The sequence below is a fragment of the Rosa rugosa genome, chromosome 1 (genome assembly GCF_958449725.1).
Source record: "Rosa rugosa chromosome 1, drRosRugo1.1, whole genome shotgun sequence".
Taxonomy (NCBI): Eukaryota; Viridiplantae; Streptophyta; class Magnoliopsida; order Rosales; family Rosaceae; genus Rosa; species Rosa rugosa.
Genome location: NC_084820.1, coordinates 57093334 through 57116410, shown reverse-complemented (window position 1 = coordinate 57116410; position 23077 = coordinate 57093334). Strand labels below are relative to the sequence as shown.

General features: G+C 39.5%; 1 protein-coding gene and 2 long non-coding RNA genes across 3 annotated transcripts; 2 read left to right on the top strand and 1 right to left on the bottom strand.

The window, feature by feature from the left end:
• Nucleotides 1-202: 202 nt before the first annotated feature.
• LOC133742630 (uncharacterized) lies at nucleotides 203-1583 on the bottom strand. Its single transcript, XR_009862655.1, has 3 exons — nucleotides 1452-1583; nucleotides 1024-1088; nucleotides 203-412 (listed from the first exon to the last, which is right to left on the bottom strand). It is a non-coding gene; the product is annotated as an uncharacterized LOC133742630 (long non-coding RNA).
• Nucleotides 1584-6906: 5323 nt separating this feature from the next.
• Nucleotides 6907-10374, top strand: LOC133742628 (uncharacterized). Its single transcript, XR_009862643.1, has 4 exons — nucleotides 6907-7166; nucleotides 7339-7505; nucleotides 7618-8063; nucleotides 9606-10374. It is a non-coding gene; the product is annotated as an uncharacterized LOC133742628 (long non-coding RNA).
• Nucleotides 10375-18935: 8561 nt separating this feature from the next.
• Nucleotides 18936-19511, top strand: LOC133711610 (uncharacterized). Its single transcript, XM_062137713.1, has 2 exons — nucleotides 18936-19066; nucleotides 19326-19511. Exons 1-2 carry the CDS (start codon nucleotides 18936-18938, stop codon nucleotides 19501-19503), a joined length of 309 nt encoding a protein of 102 aa, XP_061993697.1. The 3' UTR covers nucleotides 19504-19511.
• Nucleotides 19512-23077: the final 3566 nt, after the last annotated feature.

Below are 23077 nucleotides of genomic sequence, written 5' to 3'. Positions count from 1 at the left end.
ATTGACAGAAACCGACCCAAGTTTCACCCCGAAACCCGGATACGAGCCTGTGGGGCTCACTTTAAGTGAAATCCTACCAAAAAATCGGCAGAACCTCCCCTAAAATAGGCTACCCAAAAATTCACAAAACCTGGACATGCTTAAAACTAAACTCACACTCATAGAAACACATTCCAATATTTACATTCCAAGTGTATATGTTACATTCAGAAGGTACGAATCCCATCACAAGTTCAGCACGATAACAAATTCTCAGGAAATGACATTGTCCAAATTTAAAAGGTTATCAGAGCAGTGCTACATAACTAAGCCGATATCATACAAGGTAGGTTAAGTGATAACCTACGGACAAAACGGAAGCGCTGATTCCTATGCCTCGAGTTCCCGGACGCGATCTCGGCAAATCTGAAATCTGGGCATTTGAAAATGAAGGGCCCAGGGGAAAAGCATTTTAAAACCGTTAGAGTGAGTGGACAAAACTGAAATAAGTTATGAAACCAATACTTGAATGCTTTCCCATTTTCTCATTAATAAAATCCGACATGCAGCGAGATAAAACAATTTCAACTCATTCCTTTGAAAACCATCTTTTTCATGAAACCTCGTTCGATGACTAGAGAGGACTGCTGTTTAGTCATCTCATGCCATCTGGAGGGGACTGCCGCCCAAATGACGCATCGGAGGGGACTGCAGACCGGATGTAGGAGGCGGTGGTTAGAGAGGACTGCTGACTAACCACATGTAATTAGAGGGGACTGCCAACTAACTACCTCATCTGGAAGGGATTGCCGACCAGATAACTCACCGGAGAGGACTGCCGACCGGGATATAGTCTGGAGGGGACTGCCGACCAGACTATTACCTAGAGGGGACTGCCGACTAGGTAATGTACGCATGCGCCAAAAATAGCCTCCTTGCCAACTCATTTCTTTCCACGAAAACCACATTTATCCAAACAATAATCAAGTTATAATTTAATGCCATGCTGCATGCATCATTTAAATAAAATAAAAGTCCACTCACAGGTGAGTCTCGCAGCTAATCCTGCTGCCTGCCCGTGTCCTCCTCGCTCGAAGGCTCAATACGTCCTGTAATGATTGGCAGGATATAATTAACCACAATAAGGAAACAATCTAAGAGTTAAAACTCATTCCCTCAGATAAGTAATACTTGTTATTCACAAATTCCTCTAAAAATCCCATTCTTCAATTTAGGATTCCAATCACCAATCAAAATTGGATTTCCTTAACACAAGGTGTGATCAAGGCCTCCACAACACAAAATATACTTCTAGGCTAAAAATTATGAAACTTCTAGGTAGCTTAACACACCCCTAGCCGCTACCAACAACGGCGGCGCACAGCCACTGGCGCCACCACTCCAACACCCAAATCCGGCCAACCTAACAAGCTCAAAATTCATCTCTACAACACACCCAACAGTTTCTGTACCTGCAACAACCAACAAAATCCAACGATTTGGCCGGAAAGATCAAAACAAAACCAAGAACTCGTCAGTTACTGTTCACGCTACTGTTCACACTCTCAAACACCTTCAATTCTTCCTCCACCGATCATGAGAAGCAGCAAGAGGTTAGGGATGAAGGTTAGTATCGTCCCAGCCACCAAAACCCCAAAGAATTCCGGCTGGAAACCGGAGATCAAAGCAAATCTCCAATTTCTCATTTCTGGAAATTTTCTCTTCGAATCTCAAAACTCAAAGCTACCCAAGGTGAAAAACTTACATGACTACGAAGAGAAGGAGGAGAGGATCATGCCATGCCAAGCGGTTCGTCCTGGGGTGGCCGGACGGCGACGAAATCGCCGGAAAACCAGAAACGGCGAAATAGAGAAGAAAATAGGAGGGGGAGGTCGGGTCTGTCCCGATTTGGGGCTGCTTGACTTTCTCTCTCCTCATTCCCAAAATAGAAACTTATTTAAAACATCGACTAGGAATAGTAACTTTCCATTTTGGTCATAACTTTTCTGTAGAAACTCCTATTTAAACAAACTACATGTCCACGAACTCGATTTTTTATATACTACAACATTCACAAGGAAATTTCCTAATTTACCAGACTACAGAAAAAGTCACTCTTCAGTCAATAACGGTAAAATGTAACTAGTAAAACCTTTAAGGTACGGGGCATTACACAGATGATCCAATTCCTGATAAGCACGACAATCATGTGGTCAATACTCGTATAACACTCGTACACAAGTATAAGTCAACGTCATGACTAAATCACCACAACACTACGTCAAAGGAACAATCCCATCCCCCACGTAAATCTAGAGTTAAATCTAAAGGCTCTCACTCCTCAAAAGATCTCAACTCATAGAAGCTACCCAAACTTCTACACTCACAATCCAACGCTCGTTGCATACCCAATGACTATATCAATACCGAAGAGCACATGATGGGGATCCGCTGCAGACGGGTCATCACTCGATGAGTACTGATTGTCACCAAATATGCACCTTACGCTCTGATACCAAACTGTCACGCCCCTAATTTTTAACACAGATTAAAAATCGATATACAATCCCATAATTATATATACGTGATCGTCCAGCCATCAATACAAAATTCCTGGAAAACTTTTCCCGTTTATACAACATACATATTGATGCCCTGAACCTACTATGTCAGTATTGACCCGCCCACAGAGTCATATATTACATAAGCTTACGAATTAAATTGTCAACAACAAAATAAAACGTAATGCTCCTCAGAGCTTACTACAACGGAAGTCCAAATAACGGTAAAGTCACAAAATTAGCTTCCTACCGTTAAGCTGCAAGTATGCTATCCCAACTTCAGCCACGATTATCCTGACCTGCAAGATTAACCCCTACACCGTTGAATAGTGCACCGGGTTGTCACACAACAAACCCGGTAAGCTTGTGAAAGCTCGTATGAGTAACTCAAAACAGTTAACATAACTCACACTAAAAATAAGGAAAACAACTCACGCTTTGATTCCTTAAAAACACGAAACAAAGGAGAATAACTCACACTTTAATTTCCTTTCAAATCGAAATATAAGAAAGCAACTTACACCTTGGTTTCTTTTAAAATGAAACATAGAAAACAACTCACACCTTGAATTCTATCAATATAACATAGAAAGCAACTCATTCCTTGATTTCTATCAATTGTACCAAAATTGTACCATAGAAAACAACTCAAGCCTTGAATTCTATCAAATCGTTAATAAGAAAAACAACTTGCACTTTGTCCCCCTAAAACCGTTAATAAGGAAGCAACTCACACCTTGTTCCCTAAAAACACGTAATATCATGAGTTATCAATAACCAATTCCCGTTACCCCATGACTCACCTATATGGCAGACAGACTAGAGCTCTAACTGAACGTAACCACTCGTCCGGCCAAAGACGTGATTACCTGATAGACTGCCCAAGGTCATAGACCTTCGTTCCTCGGACTTCTCAGTCCCTGGAGCAAAACATTAAAACAGTCGCACAGGACTCGAGATATTACCCAAATCTCAACACTTTCAAAACAATCGAAATCAACATTTCCATAATCATTGTTTTCCGAAAAGCCATAACACAAAACAATAAAAAGCATCAATTCATGCATATTGTTTTCATCAATCCACAATTTACCAAAACATATATATTTCACGTAAATATATATATATATATATACGTAGTCATCCACTCATGAATGCCTACTAATACCAACTATAGTTTGCAGTTAAATAATATAACTCTCAAAACGATAAAGGTATTCCGTTCGTAAATGAACCTTGTGAGATTACTCACCACGAAACTCCCGCTGCGTCTTCAATACAGAACAAAGCAGCCAAACCACCAAAAATAGCCGTCCAAAGAATACTTCGTCAAGTACCTAAGGAATTACCGCTCTGATTCAATTAACGAATCACAATTTAATAAGGTTCGAATCCCCAAATTGAACCAAAATCTCAAAGTAATGCCAAATTGAGGCGAAACCACTTCCGAGACCTCCCAAGGTCTTCGGAACACTTCCACGATCGATGTGTCCAAACCACAAGTCGATCCGATGCTAAAATCCTCACGGATTGAATAAATTCACCGATATGAAACGGTAAAAATCATAACAAATCCATACGAACTCCAAAATTTGCATATTATATATCGAAACGCTCGTATCAACGAGTAGAACATATATAATACCAGAAACAGTTCCCTAGATGGCCAGAACACTGCCAAAACACAGCCACAGGCGGTGGCGCACCGCCGCCGGCCAAAACTCATTATTTCCCAAAACTTCCAACATCAAAAATGTTCATCTAAGCATGCTTGTGAATTTTCATAACTAGCTCGAAGTCAGAAAACAAGCATAAAGGGTCGAAAACTACCTCACAAGCTTTGAATTTTTGCTCAATCCGAGTTGAACGTGTTTCCACGTAAATAGATCCAAACAAACACCATAGATCGATCCAGAAGGCTCCCACAAAGCCAAAGAAGGAAACTTGAAGCCGTGCCGTCGCCGGAGCTACGTTTCCGGTCGGGTCCGAAATCACCCAACTTTGTCGAGTTGCAGCGCCGCCGTGGAGGATAACTACGGCTAGAGGACACCAGAGGGAGGACCAGACGACCGAGGAGAGCTGATCTAGAAATTATCACGGCCGGAGACCGCCGGAAAAGTCGGGTCGGGTCAGACGGAAATTTTCGTTTCTGAAGGTGCAGTCGAGAGAGAGAAGAGAGAGGAAAAGATGGTTTCTGGAAAAGGAAAGTGGGATTATGAAAATAATTTCGGAAATCCTCTATTTATACCAAAACGAAAACTTTTTCCGAAAGCCATAACTTCCTCATACGAACTCCGATTGATGCATTCTGCATGTCCACGAACTCGTATCGACGCGCTCTACGACTTTCGTGAAGGAAGTTTTCCGAGAATCCCAACATATAAAAAGTCAAACTTCACACGACCCCCTAAACTGTGAAATTCGAATAATTATACGTACGAAAACCATTCCACTTTACATACAACTTTAGGCCAGAACGCGCCTCACGCGCGGCGAAAAAGAGAGAGAGAGTTTTGGAGTGTGGCCTCTCCCCGTCGAACGTCGCCGGCTCCCTGCCGTTGCGTTCCGGCCCGGGAGAGGAGGATAGCCCGGGCTTGCGGCATGGTCCTCTGGCGGAGGCTTGGCTCAGGGATTGCGGCAGTGGTTTTGACGACTGAAGGGGCAGATCGAGTTGGATCTCCTCCTCGGCGGTCATGGGTGAGATCTGGTAAGGAACAGCGATCGGGTGCTCGCCGGCGGCAGGTCGTGGCGTCACAGGTGGTTCACGGTGCTCGGCGATGGATGGGCCTTCGCTCCCAGGGCTGTGACGAGCTCGTTTGTTGGCTCACCCCTTTCTGGGTTTCAGTCTCAGTCATTGTCCGAGTTAGGGGAGGCTGGTTTTGTGGTGCAGCGATGCGGTGGCGTGGAGACGCGTTGCGGCGACGTGGCGGTGCAAGCTGGCAATGGGGTGACGACGGAGGGCGCTGGCAGCAAGTTTGGAGGAAGGCGGCGCTGGACCCTTGCTGGAGGTGGAAGTTGGGCCGGGCCTCTGTGCTTGGGCCTTACTGCTTGGACGGGCTCTTGTTTTTAGTTGTTTTTGCTTTTGTTAGTTGTTTTCTTCCTGTTGCTTTGCCGGTAATAAACTCCAACCGTGTTCTGGTTGGAGGCAGTGGCCTGTGTGCCAGTCTTTGCACCTTGTGTGCCTGTTTTGCTATGGGTAGGTGGCGAGTTCCTTGCACTTGCAAATGGTCGCTGCCTCTTAGTAGCAGAGTGAAATTAAGTGTCACTGGATGTAGTGTCCAGTGGCATCATGATGGGAAAGCTGTGCGTATGGTAATTATGCTTTGCTGTAAACGGGTTGCAGATCAAGTTATCTTTCCGTTGTGTCACCGCTGCGTTAATGCAGTTAAAGCAAATAGAGTCGCCAGTAGAGCGCTCTTTGCTAGTTGGTGCTTTGTTGAGTACAAGCGCTTAGTAGAGACTCATGATAGTATTTCAGGATGTCCTACTTATTGTAATCAAGGGTTTAGGCTCATTGTCCCCCCCCCCTTGTATTCGACAATTTCTTTAATCAAGGCTATCAAGGCTTGAGGGCTGCCGCACCGCCCTTTTTCTCAACAAAAAAAAAAAAAACATACAACTTACGAATAAAGCACAATAACAATTATTCGTACAAGTGGTCCATTATTAATTACCAAAATTAAATAACGAAAATCCAGGTCATCACACTTACGTTGTATAAGGTGGTTAAAATTTTGAAGTTTTTGTTTAGAAGGTCATTGCACAACGGTTACAAGAATAATCTGTTGTGTGAATCATAAAAAAATAGCGGCTGATTTCCCTCCTAGATCGACTCAAATTTGGCTCCAAATTGGTACTACATAGTACAACAGTATAGTTATATCTGTTGTATGAAAGTAGCATGCAAAACATGATACAACGGTTTTTTACTTTTTGTTGTGTGATAAAGTGGGAAATATTTGGATGTGCCTTTTATTTGGCCCAAAATGGCACTCAAGCCCCCCAAAAACCTCCAAGTTTTGATTGAAATATAGCACCAGATTGTTGATCCCACAACCAAATGAGTTGTTTCCGTTGTGTAAATGAGCATTGCCTAGCATGTTACTTTGGTTGCATATTATAGCGGGAACTTTTCCCTCTTTGGAACCTTAGCTGAGGTTTAGTTTGTTCACAATCAGACAACAAAACTTCGTCTTTATGTTGTCTGATTCATAAAGCAAAAATTAAAAGCCCGCCTTTGACAACTTAATTATCTAGGTCTATTGAATTTGCTGTCTCCCCGTGAACACTTTGTCAAAACAGCTGTTTCCTCAACTCGCTTTCTTCGAGTAGCTCTCTTCTCAACATCATCAAAAACCATGGGTCTCTCATCAAAACACCATCTGTCATCAAAATACATCTCGATTAGGGCTCAACTGTACTCATCCATCACTGCACTCATCGATTAAGATTATACCCATCTGTACAATCGCTTAAGATTTCGATCTATTCGTGGGTTCTTCGTACTGGGGAGAAGATAGAAGAAAAATGGGTTTCAATCTAGACATCGAAATACCAGAGTTGAAACTAGGGTTCCATTTGTGGGTTCTTCGATTTGGGGATTTAGGGGTTTCTCGGCGATTCTTGGTGAGTTTAATTTTGATTTGTTTTGGTGAAGAACTGAGTTTTGTTTGGTTTTTAATCTCGATTATAACCACATTTTGTTGGTTATTCATCGGCTTAGTAGCTTCAAAATCTCATCTCGCTTTGCTTATTTTCTTTCATTGATAGAAAGAATCTTACTTTGTTCTATGCGCAGCTGGTTTGCCTTATTTGCAGAGAATCTGCAGCAGACCATCTTCTCCAACCATTCCAAGGCCTCTGCATCACTACTTTCAACAATTGGTAATTGCAATTCAAATCCTCTTAGTATTGTCGTTGCTATTCTCTCCCGCAGTTCCCGCCAAGTCCCGTCGCTCAATCTCTGTATGTATTCCAAATGCCTCCATCTCTTTTTCTCTGTTAATTTACCGTGTTGTGAATTTTTGTTTATGAATTATGAATTATGGTTGGGTTTGTGTATATGGGTATTTGACAGGACATTGAGACAAGGCAGAAGAAGACCCAATGTTATGTTGATATTGAGAGGTGCCCATCTAAAATATCCTTCATCTCTTGGGTATGATTTTACTACTTTGATTAGGAATTTGGGTATGAACTGGAGGTGGTATTTCTTCTGTTTGGTTTAATCATGATTATGACTTTGTTGGTTTAAACATCTCCACAGAATATCATGATTATGACTTTGTTGGTTTAATCATTTGATACTCATTAAAGTATAGCCATATAACAATTAGATCTAATGTAGTATGCTTATGATGTTCTCGATCAGAAACGGAGCAAGGAATATTTGAGCAGGTTTTAAAAGGCGAACTCGATTTCATATCAGAACGTTGTCCCAGCATATCTGAAAGTGCCAAGGATTTGGTCAGGAGAATGCTTGTGAGGGACCCAAAAAAGCGGATAACAGCCATGAAGTACTTCGTGAGTACAGACTTCTCTGCAATTTGGACTTCTTGTTGCAATTAAAAGTTTCATAGTTTATGTTTTCATTACTCGATGATATCTGTGGAGATGTTTGTCTTGTGAATTCAATATAGAGAAAAATTCAGTCACCGTCCCCAAACTATGCTGCCAAGGCCAATTTGATACCCGAACTCTCAAAAGTATCAATGTGATACCCAAACACGTATTTTGACATCAAGGTGATACTTCCATCAAAAATTCCTAACGGGGCCGTCTGTTTGCTGACGTGGCAAGCACGTGGGTCCTATGTGATATTTTTATCAGGGGCAGAATAGTCTTTCACTGCTAAGTAATTAAAAAAATAAAAAAATTAAAATAAAAACACAAAGCTCTCTCTCGCTCTCTCTCTCCCCCCACCCCCCCCCCCTCTGATCGGCGACTCCTAAACCCCAAAAACACCAAAGCACAGAGTTCCTCCATCTCTCTCTCTCTCTCTCTCGCTCTCCATCCTCTAATCGGCGACTCTCGTCTGGTTTGATTGGGGAGGGTTCTAATTTGGCGATCACCGAGAGGGCGATGACGAATTTGAGGGCCTCGGTGATATTTTCTGGCGGGAGGGATTGGGAATTTGAGGAAGACCTGGACGAGTGAGAGGAGAGGTAGGAATTGATGGTGGAGAGGGCGGATTGCTGGTAGAGGTCGAAGTTGGTAGGGGCGGTCTTTGTAGAGGTCGAAGTTGGAGATGGAGCCTCCGGGGCCGCCGCTGATTCCGTTGGAGGAGCGGCTGCTGGCGAAGCTGGCGTCGAAGTCGCGGTGGCGGAAGTGGTCGAACGGCCTTGATGGTAGCGGTGGCCGTGGGTTCATCGACTGCTTGGGTCGTCGGCTGCCTCTGATATTGACCGTGAAAGTTTTCAGGTGGGATTTCAATTTTGGGAGTGGAGATGGGAGATTGAAATTTTGGATTAGAAGTTGAATTGTTTGTTCTTGTTTTCAGACATTGTTTGTTCTTGTTTTCTCAATTTGAATTGGATTAGAAGTTGTCAAATTGCTGCATTTGCATGTAATGTGAGATTCTTGATGTTGGGCGGTAACTGTGGTCGGGGCCGAGCTCGCGTTCGAGGCCGAAATCGGAATTCATTTTGGGGTGAGTGGTTGGTGGTTGGTGGCGGAGCTTGCTTCGGAGGTTGCGGCGGTTTAGTTAGAACAAAAGAAGAAGAAGTAGAAGAAGAAGAAGAAATGAAAAGAAAAATAAAAATAAAAATGAATTAACAAAAACAAAAGGGTAAGTTGGTCATTTAACTTCTTTTTTTGTCTCCACGTGCTTGCCACGTCATCAAATAACGGAGCCGTTAGGAATTTTTGACGGAAGTATTACGTTGATAACAAAATATGTCTTTGGGTATCACATTGATACTTTTGAGAGTTCGGGTATCAAATTGGCCTTGGCAGCATAGTTTGGGGACGGTGACTGAATTTTTCTCTTCAATATATATAGCAAGGTGGAGATGTTTATCGGTAACCAAAGATTTTACCAGCAATGCCATGGTTGTTCAAATGCAGGTCTTTGGCTACTCAGATCTACTTAGGTCTTTGGAAGCAAATCAAAGCCGCTCTAGCAGGAACTCATAGCTCTCTCAGCTCCAGCGTTTCTATCATCCCAAGTCCCACTATCCAGGTAACAATCACTGACATTTTCTTCAAAATTCAATCATCCCAAAAGGATTTATTGTGATTTTTTTTTTCTGAAAACCCTTTGTTTTTTTTTTTTTTTTTTCCCCTGAAGTTTTCTTATCAGTTTAATTGAGCCATCATTCTAGTTGCCCGAGTCAGGTAATTTAATCTAAGAATCATTTCTCTCTGTTTTAATGCTAGGAACCTAGGAGGATTTGGTTATTTAGCCTAGCTATACTTACTCTCTGAAGCTTGCTGGGTTTTTGGTATTTTGGGTTTGTTGCTTTGGTTCCTGGGGAAGTGAAGGTTGCTCCATTACCTATAGTAGTGCTTCCATTGTTTATGATTCATTATACTTGAAGGTAGTTCAAAACTCCAACATATTCCATCCTCATACATATTTATTTTCTTTTCTTAAACCTAGGTTAATGTCTTATGTTTATGGAACAGGGCAGGAAGATTACAATAGACAAAGATCATTGAGCGCTATCATGGGGCAAATGTGTGGGGCAAATGTGTTCTCTCTAATTATTCTTGTTGGAACAAAGCTTGGTTAAACTCCACTTCCTTGCTTTACTTTTGCTTTGTATTACGTTACTTGTGATTACTTTCTTTACTTTAATTGCTCTAAATCATGGTACTTTTCAATTCCAGTATGATTTTATTTTCTAGGCTTTCTGTCTGGTTATGCTTATCTAAGAACATTGGTTGGAACCCATTGCTCGATGATGATTCAATTTGTTTTAACCACACCAAAGTGAGACTTGGGGGTTGCGTTTTTCCTCTCCAGAATTAAGACACTGATCAAAATCAGTGCTTCATGTGCTTTTCATTAGCAATGCCTTTCTTTTCTAATAGTAGAGGTTGATAGTTTTATGTCCCTAGTCCATATCATTTTTTTTTTTTTTGAGGGGATCAATCCATATCATTCTGTTTGTATGGGTACTGTATTGCATATCATGAAACTAGTCTTTAATCCTTGGAGATACTAATGCTTTTGTTCACTTAATTTATTTTCTTCAACATGTGCTTCCATTTGTAATAATCAAAGATCTGCATTCTGCAATTGACTTGAAGTCTTCTCATGCTTTGCATACAGTAGTATCACATGAATTGTTAGATTTAATTTATTTATTTATTTTACGTCATTACACTTAAAGTAGTCTAATATATGATTACAATTGTTAAGATGAGCAATTTGATCATCAATAGGAGCTACATTAATCTAGAGTTGTCGCTAGGAAACCCTAGCGCATGACAAATGATAGATTGTCCAATTGGTCGCTGTTAGACTATCTTTGTGAAATACAAATACAATGTAATTATAAGTTTATTAGACTATCTTTGTCCCATAAAAACATGCTGCTGTACTCGCTAAGGCACACAATTATGGTGCCCACGTTAATTTAATTGAAACTCATTAAATAATTGAGAAACTCCACAAGCAGAGAATGAAATTTACTAGAAATTCTAATAGAAAATCCAAGTCATCTTCAACACCAAGTCACAAAGCATTCTGCCTCAAGATGAACTTGGTGCCCTTGATTATTAACCCAGCATAAATTATTAGAACTTCAAAGAACAAAGAAACCTAAACCACCATGCTTTCCACATGAATCTCATACTTGTAGATCTAATAACGAATTGAGAGTAGAGTTGCTTGCTTCTTTGCCCTTGGACAACTGTAGTCTGGTTTGGTAGTTCGGTTGGTTATTCTCCTGATAAATAGAGAATTACAACGCTAGAAGCTTGGTTACTGGAGATTAACCAGAGGTCAAGCTCTCTATCGAATGATCCAGCTGTCTTGCTCCAGAATATATTCTTTCATCTTTGGGAAATCTGGAAACACAGTGTGAAGTAGTCATGCGTCACTTGACCCCCAACCCTCTGGTAACGATTGAAAATATGCAACGCAGTTTTGGTGAATGGAATGATGTAAACTCAAGAGAAAGACCCACCCAGAGCACTGCTGTTCCTGTTTCTTCTCATCTTTGGCAGCCCCCCACTGCTCCTTTTGTAAAAGTCAATGTGGATGGAGCGTGGGATGAGGCTAGTCATAATAGTGGTATTGGTGTCATTATCAGGAACCATAGGGGCCATTCCCTAGCTGGAGCTAGTATCCATGGATCTCATAATTCAGCAGTGGAAGTTGAAGCTGAGGCAATCATGAAGGGTCTCCAGATGGCAGAGTTCTTGAATTTCAAAAATATCATTCTGGAAAGTGATTGTCAGGGGGTGATTCATGCTATTGACGGCCAGGACATCACTCCGAATTGGAAAATTTCACCGATGCTCAAGAAGGTGACTCATTTGAAAACCTTCTTTGACGGGATCAAATGGAATTGGATCCCCCATGAAGCTAACCGTGTTGCGGATGCAGTGGCAAAGCTAGCAAGGTAGAGGTTGTGCTCCCAAGATTGGGCCAATAGGCCTCCAACCTCCTTGTTGTCTGTGTTAAGGAGTGATGGTCTTCCAAGGCCTCCTAGTGGTCTTAGCTGAGGCATGCCTCTGCCTCTCTTTTGTTTTAGTTTACTTTCTGGGTTTTTCACTGGTTTTAAGTCCTTTTTGGGTCTTTTCTGGTTTGTATGCGATTTGTTTGCTGTATTTCTCTCTTGCCCGTGTGGCTTAATGAAGCTCCTTCATTATTGACCAAAAAAAAAGAATTGAGAGTAGAGTTTGGTGTCATGACGACCGCGCCAAGCAACACCCAACCCGTGCCAAGCAACAAACATTTTGTGATCTGGCATGTTGTAGAACCTCGAGCCTTCAAATTGGTCAAGCAGTGACGCATAACAGTGAAATTTAAACTAGCATCAAAGTCGACCGCGGGGAGGACATGACTGGGATTCCACCAGATGGAGAGATGTCATGGGGCCAAAATCTTCTTGCTTTCATATAACACGACCATGCTTTCATCGCTATAGGCTAGCTGAGATTAATTTCTGGCTTGGCCATTGCCTCTAGCCATAGGATTCCTTAGACTAGAGATTTCCATGGTGGCTCCACCCCCCCTTCTTAACCTTCCTGCATGGTCATGGACGTTGACGAATATCATCCAGATCCGAATCCGATTGAAGTTGCGGTGAATGGTGCATATGGAGGCTTGAAGAAATTACGATTAGACGTCCTTTCTGATTTGGCGTCATGGAACAATCTCAACAACTAGCTCTCTTAGGTTAGATCATGCAATCGCTTTCATGATTCCCCCTCGACTTTTGGACTGGATTTCACGACATAGTGCAGTTTGGAGGGATGGTTCCTTTTCCCTTCACTCGAAGGATCTTATTTTTTTGAAACGAGAAGGATTTGATTTCTAGTTTCATAGATCGTGGCACGGTATTTTTTTTTTTTTTTGCAAGCGTACGAATCGTGTCAAGATAGGGAAGTATTTAGCCCAAAGTTTATCGTACCACGGGGATTAGTGGCTAACCCACAATCCTTGGGTAGTCGGAACTAAAGTCACTAAGCAAATAAAGAAAATAAAACAAATAAAAAGGCTAATCTAAGGCACCAAGCCTTAGCAATGCTCGGCTTTGGTGAAAACCAAAGCCTAATCAAAACTAAGAGTCTAGTGATGATTATTTACAATGAGTCGGAGTTTCAATATTTTGAGAGATAATTTTAGATTAACAAAATGTAATGAAATGTAAAGAAATTAATAAAAATGCAAAGAAATTAATAAAAGTGTAAACAAAATAGATGGGAAGTCAGGTGCTAGGGAGGTTCCTTCACCCAAATCTTATGTGTCGGAAGCTAATCTAATGTAGATGCATATTTCCTACTTTGGCGGTAGTCGTATCCAAGGCGGTTCAATGCTCAAGGACCGAAATTCCCTTTCATGGTATTCCTACTCCGGTTCAAGGGTCGTAGGAACTCACTTGACATGAATTAGAGCCGGTTCAAGGGTCCCTAATTCACATCAAGAGGCCTAGAGATCGAGGAATTAGACTACTAAGCGACCCGCACGCGCAATCACGCAACGGGTGTAAATCACCATGCTTATAACCCCTCAAATACGAAATTGAAGGTTTCTAGCTTAGGAATTAGAGAGGGTCAAGCCTCTAACTCCGTCCTAGACATGCTCAAAATACACACCCTAGAGTTGACTAGGTTCCTAGACATGCAATTTAACCCAACAAAAATAGATATAAGCATCTATCATATGAAAATTGCATCATTACATTAAAATAAGCATCTTTTACACAAAATTTGGGCTAGGGCACACAACCCTAACCCCCAACAAGGAAATTACTCACAACCCATAATCATAGACATCAAGATTACAAAATTCAAAGAGAAAAGAGTATAGAAGTGTAGGAGAAAACAAGGGTAGCCACAAATAGCTAGAAAGCTAGCATGACTATCCTTGAATTACAACTCTCACAATTACCCAAGTCTTGAATCTTGTAGAGGTAGAAGCCTTTGATGAATCATTGAAGCTTTGGGTGAGTAATCCTTCAAATTCCTAAATAAAACTAAAGAAAATATAGAAAATGGTGGAGAAGGATGGGGAAGAGAGCAGCCCAAAGGGCTGCCTCTGTTTTGTGGTGCGGCGCTGTCTCTGTGTGTCTTCGGGTGAGTGTGTGATTGAATGAATATATATGGGAGGAGAGAGAAGGGTTTTGGCTGGTAAACAAGGTCACGTGGTGATGCGAAAATTCTTCCGTGCTCCGAGCTTGCAATGCTTGGGCACGTCACCTTATTCTGGATCGTTGGATATGAAGTTTAAAATCTAATGGTGCAAAATGTCAACCGGATGACCTGCTCTTCTATTCTCTTTTGGTTGAAAAATTACTGTAACTTGTTAGTAAAAAATCAGAAGGATTTGGGAATCACTTATTTGTCACAGGCTCACAGCTCATCCTCAAATGGTCACTGGACATTCTTCATCGCCGATGGGTAGCCATGGATATCCCAGCGAATGAAACGACATCGTTCTCGTCTCCCTCCTCCAAATTTATGTTAGGCTATTTCAATTCCAGAATGGGTTCAACTCCAATTTGTTGACATCGGCGAAACTCTTTCTCAAATCCCCAATTTTTGTCTACTCGCAGTTAGCAGCTAGCCTAGTGAGTTCTTCTTAACTTCTATAAATTTCAACTGTAACAACCCAACCCGAATTCTCAATTCTCAGGGATTAATATCTGATTATCCCAGAGTACCATTTGTAACATCAGATCGAGATTATACCTCGGAAAATCGGAATCCCACTTCAGTCATTCAAACTCAGCTTCCCGAGCTCTCTGTTGAAACTGGAATGGAGATGAATTGACGGTTCTCGCTCTACAATCCATAAAACTTCTCGATTCCTCGTCTACAGGCGTAGTCGAAGTGGAAGCCAAGGCCAGGATAGTCGGAAAAGCACAAGAAGCTCAGACGGTGGCCGGAAATGGCGGAAACTCGCCAGAGCAGTCACCACTTTTCACCGTCGAGTCGCCCTCCTCGTCCCGTGCATGGGCGATCCAAGGCCACAGGCGCTACGGCGTCGACTAGTCGGAGGGACTGGGGGTCTTGCGTCGTCGATCGGTGGCCGGAGGTCGGCGCTCTGGCTGGGTTTCCTCGGTCGGGTCGTGTTTCGGTTCTGAGAGCACCGAGCTCTCGTTCTCTCTCTCTCGAGCTTACTCTCCTTCTCCAGAACAGGCAGAACTCTGAGCTTTCTCTCTCTTCTCTTTTTTTTTCCCGAAGCCTCTGGGTCTCTCCCGATTTTTCTATGTGTCAACCAAAAATAATAGCCCCTCGTAGGCTTAGAAACCCACACATATTTATTATATGAAGATATTTAATTTCTTGATAAAAGTAATAATAGTCAATTTCTTCATTTATTAAGAATAACTCATTTATGTTTGTGAATAAATTCTCAAATTTATTGAGATAATAAGAAAATATTTAACCTATTCTCTCGTGGTTTCATAACATTTCTTATGCGAGAAAGATATTCTATGCTAATAAGTTCTTATCACTAAATATAATATGCAAATAAAATTAGTTATTTCTAAAATGTCTCGGGTATTACATCAACTCTCTAGTTTTACGACTCTCGATCTACGTCAATTTTCTGCTCTACATTTTACAAATCTCATCTAATTTTTCCGCTTGTTACGACTTTCTGGGTTTTGTGTGATTGCTAAATCTCATCTACATTTATGCACTTATAACTCCCTAAGGGGAGCTTAATCACGAGTAGATAAACTTTCTAAAATTTTTACATTAGTTGGTATAGCTCATAGAGACGAGAGTGTGAGAGGTGACAGATTAAAAAAAGATGTTGCGAGTGAGCGGTTCTGAGCATATTAGTTATACGTGGTATTTAGGGTTTAAGGTTGACCTAATAGATCGAGACCCTAACGGCGACGAAAATAGCTGAAATTTTGACCATAACCATTCCTTCTTATCATGATAACATCCTACGGTCAATTTTGATAAATTCTATTTCCTACACATCGTTGCTCATAGAAGGTATACTTTTCAATACAACTAATAAACTAGTTATACCACATTAGTAGACATATAAGAATTTTGTGCAATACAAAAAATTAAAATTGGAAATCGATAAATTTGACATTACCCATCTATTTATAGCGTATTGATAGGCATTGTGTACAAAAATTAACCCGACCCGCCGTCATTTTGACATGAAATGAACCGGTCAACCCTTTAAAAGCTTCTACTTTCCTAAGGGGAGCCGACCCTTGATGAGATAAAATTCCCGAAATTTTTACATTAGTTGATATAGCTCCTACCCACGAGAGTGTGAGAGCTGACAGATCGAAAAAATAAGTTACGAGTGAGCGGTTATGAGCATATTAGTTTTATGTGGTATTTAAGGTTTAGGGTTGACCTACTAGATCGAGACCCAAACGACGACGAAAATAGCTGAAATTTTGACCATAACAATTTCTTCTTGTTATAATAACATCCTACGGTCAATTTTGATAAAGTCTATTTCCTACACATTGTTGCTCATGGAATGTATACTTTTCATTACAACTAATAAGCTAGTTATACCACATTAGTTATAATAACAATTTCTTCTTGTTATGATAACATCCTATCGTCGATTTTGATGAAGTCTATTTCCTACACATTGTTGCTCATAGAATGTATACTTGTCATTACAACTATAAGCTAGTTATACCACATTAGTGAACATATAAGAATTTTGTGCAATCCAAAAAATCAAAATAAAAAATCGATAAATTTGATATTACCCATCTATTTATAGCATATTGATAGGTATTGTATAAAAAAATTAACCCAATTCGCCGTCATTTCGATATAAAATAAACCGGTCAACCCTTTAAAAGCTTCTACTTCCCTAAGGGGAGCCGACCCTTGATGAGATAAAATTCTCTAAATTTTTACATTATTTGATATAGCTCCTACTCACGAGAGCGTGAAAGCTGACAGATCGAAAAAATAAGTTACGAGTGAGCGGTTATGAGCATATTAGTTTTATGTTGTATTTAAGGTTTATGGTTGACCTACTAGATCGAGACCCAAACGACGACGAAAATAGCTGAAATTTTGACCATAACCATTTCTTCTTGTTATGATAACATCCTACGGTCGATTTTGATAAAGTCTATTTCCTACACATTGTTGCTCATGGAAGGTATACTTCACAACTAATAAGCTAGTTATACCACATTAGTAGACATATGAGAATTTTGTGCAATCCAAAAAATCAAAATTGAAAATCGATAAATTTGATATTACCCATCTATTTATAGCGTATTAGTATGCATTGTGTAAAAAAATTAACCCAATCCGCCGTCATTTTGACATGAAATAAACCGATCAATCCTTTAAAAGCTTCTACTTCCCTAAGGGGAGTCGACCATTGAGGAGATAAAATTCCCAAAATTTTTACATTATTTGATACAGCTCCTACCCACGAGAGTGTGATAGCTGACAGATCAAAAAAATAAGTTACGAGTGAGCGGTTATAAGCATATTAGTTTTATGTGGTATTTAGGGTTTAGGGTTGACCTAGTAGATCGAGACCTAAACGACGACGAAAACAGCTGAAATTTTGACCATAACTATTTCTTCTAATCATGGAAACATCCAACGGTCGATTTTGATGAAGTCTATTTCCTCCGCTTTGTTGCTCATAGAAGGTATACTTTTCGATACAACTAATAAACTAGTTAAACTACATTAGTAGACATATAAGGATTTTGTGCAGTCCAAATAATCAAAATTGGGAATCGATAAATTTATAGAGTATGAGTAGGTATTGTGTAAAAAGATTAGCCCGATCTGCCGTCATTTTGATATCAAATAAAGCAGTCAACCTTATATACACCTATACTTCACTCAGGAGAGCTAAACCACGAGGAGATAAACTTTTCAAAATTTTTACATTATTTGATATACCTCATACCCATGAGAGTATGAGAGTTGACAGATCAAAAAAACACGTTGCGAATGAGCGGTTATGAGCATATTAGTTTTATGTGTATTTTGGATTTAGAGTTAACCTAGTAGATCGAGATCTAAACGACGACGAAAATAGCTGAAATTTTGACCATAACTATTTCTTCTTATCATGACAATATCCTACGGTCGATTTTGATGAAGTCTATTTCATACACATTGTTGCTCATAAAAGCTATACTTTTCATTACAACTAATAAACTAGTTATACCACATTAGTAGACAGACAACGATTTTGTGCAATCCAAAAAATTGAAATTAGAAATCGTTAAATTTGACATTACCCATATATTTATAGCGTATTAACAGGTATTGTGACAAATACATTATTTTAAGCTTTTGGTTCAAAATTCTGTCAACTGACTAGGTTTTTTTTCTTATTTTTATTAACTCCACACTTCAAATTGTAAGACTATTGATGAATATAAGACTTGATATACAATAATAAAATACACGTCACAATGAGTCGGTGAGAATTTTCGGGACACCCAAGTTATTTATTATGATTTTTAGAAATGTGAGAATTTTAGAAATCATTAATTTCTAGCTTTGAAAAATAGTCCAAAGAAAATTCCCGCCTATCATGGCGGCAAAATTTTGAGCTCAACTTAAAATCCTGCCCACTTTACCTTCATATTTCCCCTCATCGATTCAATGATAATAAAAGAAAATAGTTTCCTCTATTGTTGAATTACTCTCTCTTTCTCTCTGTTCCTCCCTTCCGGCCTATCGAAGGAGCTCAAATCCAAAGTCCGAGCAATGCAAATTCGCTCAGCACGAATGGTTAAAGAGACGAGCCCATCACATGCAGTGGTAGTAGTAGTCATCGTAATCGACAGTGGTGGAGGAATCAGAGTCATCAGGATGCAGAGCAAGGTCCAGAGGCAAAAAGCGAGGCGACCCAATTCCAGGTATACACAGACACTTTTAAGTTTCATCATCGCTTTGTCATTTGTGTTTTTCCAGTTCTCCCTTTTATTTTGCTTATCGTGAGAGAGAATCTAACCTGGTCTACATTCTGTTCTGGCCAGACCGGTCCTATTCTGGTCGAACTCCTCCTAGATCATCAAACCGCTGCTTTAAGCTTGCGTCTGAAGCAGTCCTGCATCTCTGTTATTTTCATGATTCTGAATTTGGTATGCTGTTTCTTTTTGTTTCCTCTCTTCACAGGTTTATAGAGCTTTCAGGCTTAGATGGATGCTATTACGGGCGTCTCATGATCAGACAATCATGTATATGTAGTATAGGTACAAACTTCTTTTTATATCAATTTGGGTTCAGTCATGATGAATTATTGTTGTTTAATCTTTGGCTTGTGTTCCGTTTGTCAATTCAGATATGTTCATGATTTTCTTAAATTTGGGTTCAATCAAGTGATCACTGCTGGAGCTGATTTAAGTGAAAATGTCGTGCATTGGTGGATGAAATTAATGAGCTGGTGGATCCTTTGAATCTATCAAATGGAGACATGTTGGTAGAGAATGCAATTATGCTTCACACAGAATTGCCAAGGAAGCAGAACCTCTATGGCTTAGTTATGCTCTTGATGTAGATGCTTCATATGTTTGCTAATGTCTGGGCGTAGACCTCTATTTTGAGGCCATATTAGCCTATGATGTAATTCTGTTATGTAATTACTCTGCTTTTATCAATGAAATATCTTATTCCAGAAAAAAGAAATTGGTTTATGAAGTGTACACAGTATATACAAGCCCACCAAAAATAAATAAATATAGGAAGGGTGCCCAAAGAAAATTACAAAACATCAAACAATAGAAGACGGATTCGGTGAGAGTTCTTGCTCCTTGGTAACAGGATAATACACACTGATATAGACAAAAGCAACGAACTAAGCTGCTGCTGAAATTCAAAGAGGGAAAACTGATCTTGATTCAACTATTCCAAATATGCACAAACCCAGGCGTTTCTTCAGAAGAAAATGCCATGAATTAATAAGAAAAAGAAATGAGAGTGCAATCGGACTAAACCTCTCCCATCAGAGTTGGAATCTCATACTAAAACCAATAAGAATCCTTAGCTGCTTCCTCTGTTTTAAACTGTTTTATAAAAGCCTGAAGCGTCATACTTATTTACCATCAACATGTAAAGGATCAGATCTTCTACTTTGATTCATTCCGATATTCAGCCCTTGAGGAATCAGAGTAGTTTTTCATCACCTGGCTCCCCTTCAACAAATTTGATGCCCATGGTTCCATTCCGTTGTAGAGAAATCAGAAATGTACCAAGATTCAGTCTTCGTAGGAATACGCCGCACCTCCAGATCTACTTCTTCTACACACAACTCCATAAATTCCATTCCTTTTTACTTACCAGTTAACCAAGCTTGGGGGAAGTCATCCACTTGTACGTACAAATCTTTTCACCCGAAGCTGAAAGAAAAATCCAAATAAATTTACCGGGAACAGGCATAGCCTTTTCCATCTACACCTCCCCTTAATAAATTTACATGTGCAGCTCACGTGTGTGGACCCAATTACAACGAGCATTAGAAGCTCCGAGCATGGAAGACGTTCCCGTGGTGATGGGTTTGGCTAGTGAATGAAAAGTTTGCCACGTGTCAAGTGGACAATTATGCAATGGCTAGCTAATTGACCCAAACTTTCTTCATGTGCTGCACGTTTAATTACTTGGGTAATTAACCAAAGCATGATTGCTTAGTTAATTGGCTAATTAACCAATACATAATTAAGACATTGACAATTTCGTCCGTTTGTCGAAAACTTCTATCTTCACCATTTTCGCGTCATTTTATCTCGTTTCCGCAACTCCGCTTATTTACTACAAAATAAATAAAAATAGATTAATTACATAATAATTGACTTGAGGATTAACTTAATCAGAGTGTTTTAGACATAATTATACGCATAGAAATGCGTGTAATCACACCCCCACACTTAGACTTTGCTTGTCCTCAAGCAAATTAAATGAAATATAATCCGAAAATCTAATAACTCACAAACATAAAGATAGTGCAGTATTACCCTTTCCAACCATAACCCTCGGAGAACTAATTATATACATGACCATGAAGTAGATGTAAACACAACTTAAGATTTTTGAATTTGTAAGGCAATTAGGATACACATGTAAGAAATGCTCAAGTATATGCATGTGGTGACCATGAATCAAATCAATCCACCATAATCAAATAGGCACATAGACGACCCGATATAACCTACTAAACTCACAAAGGTTCACTAAATATTACCGCTCAAGTGTTTAGGGGTTATATGTGTTTCACTCAAAAGAAATTTCACAACATGCACTGCCATATGCTTGCTCTTCGATCTCATCTCCGCTAGGTAGCCCACAACATTCAAGATCAAGAGGTCTTTTATTTGGTTGTAATGGGGCTAAGGGCAAGTGGCTAATAGAAATGAAGGATAAGAAAATACAAAGTCCATGTAAGCTCGTGAAGCGACTCTCTCTTGTAGAGATATATGACTTTTGTTTTCGAATGCTAACTCACTTACTCTAAACCCAATGTACAACCCACACTACACTATACTATAGACAAAAATAATACTAGCTAGTTTTTTTTTTTCCTTTCTTTTCAACACTTTTTTTTTTCTTTCACCTTTTTCTTTTTCTATTTTTTTTCTTTTGAACTTTTTTTTTTTTTTTTCGAACTTTCTTTTCTCAACACACACTTATTCTTTTGTAACCTCACACTTTTGACTTTTTTCTTTCTTTTGAAGAACTTAAACATAAAGTCATTCTCTCGAATCACTTCACCAACTACCATGGAAGGGTAGGATAAAAGTGTTTAGGCTAGGTAGGAATTTGTGGTGCAAATGAACAAAAAGGCTAAATATATAAATAGGCCCAAAGTCGCAATCTAGTGGTAAATATTTTTGGGCACATGCTTCTTTGGCCATGGTGGTAAATAGTCATAATGCCTCAATCATTTCCATCATGTCGCAAGCTAACAAGTAGCCTCGAGAGGTCTCAAGCAAGTTCTAGATACGCAATGTCATGAAATTGTACACTAATGAAAGAATAAGTGAATGAACGATGCATACACTATAGATATAGGCACAAAAGCTCACATATAAGGGCATGCAAGTCAATCAAATCATCTATATGCTTCTCTAATTATGATGAACTAACCTAACCATAGGCTACGTGCACACATATAGTCAAGCATAGATCATATATACACTTAATTACAAAACAAATTCAAAGTCCTATAACTGTGGTGATTAATAGTTTTATTTATATTTATATTATCATTTTGTTATTTTGTTTTATGTAAGTGTGTGTGGTACTTTTTCCGAGCTCAGAGCTAGTCTCCGAGAAGGTTTTGAAGAGGCCATTATTTAATATTGTAATTTTCAAAATTTTATAATATATTATCTCTTATAAAAACATAATTCATGATTATGTATTAAAATAATTTAACCCAAATATATTCAATATTAGGCTCAAATGAAAGATCTAAATGTGAACTTCGCAATGGTATAGTTTTTATTATTGACAAATTTTTAGAAATAAAATTTCACGAGAAAAGGAAATTGTAATTAAAACCGAAAAATGACACAAATGGAATAAAAATTCTGTAAGTTGAATGAAGAGGGGTAAAAGAGGAATAAAAGAATTAAATAATAAAATATTATATAGAGATGACTTACCTGATTGCAAGCCATATATGGCTTGGACTATAAACCATACGGCAAAAAATTTTCTTGAGAATTGTAGTATGCCTTACCATGGGAGAGAGGAATAAGCTATATATGCCTTTATACCATACGATGGCAGATGGTCTTATTGTCCTATCCTTAGTTGCTCAGGCCTTATCATGCATGGTTTGGTGCGTGCGGACTTTTAGGCCTTCTGGCCAACATTGGAATGGATGAACTGATTAATCTTGTTTGTAAAGGCTAAAAGGTAGACTGAATTTT

Bases quoted from the DNA above. Each gene is read 5' to 3' on its own strand.
- LOC133711610 (XM_062137713.1), top strand. From the start codon at position 18,936: ATGGTTAAAGAGACGAGCCCATCACATGCAGTGGTAGTAGTAGTCATC. The intron at 19,067-19,325 runs GTATACACAGAC...CTCTCTTCACAG, and splicing joins GCGAGGCGACCCAATTCCAG to GTTTATAGAGCTTTCAGGCT.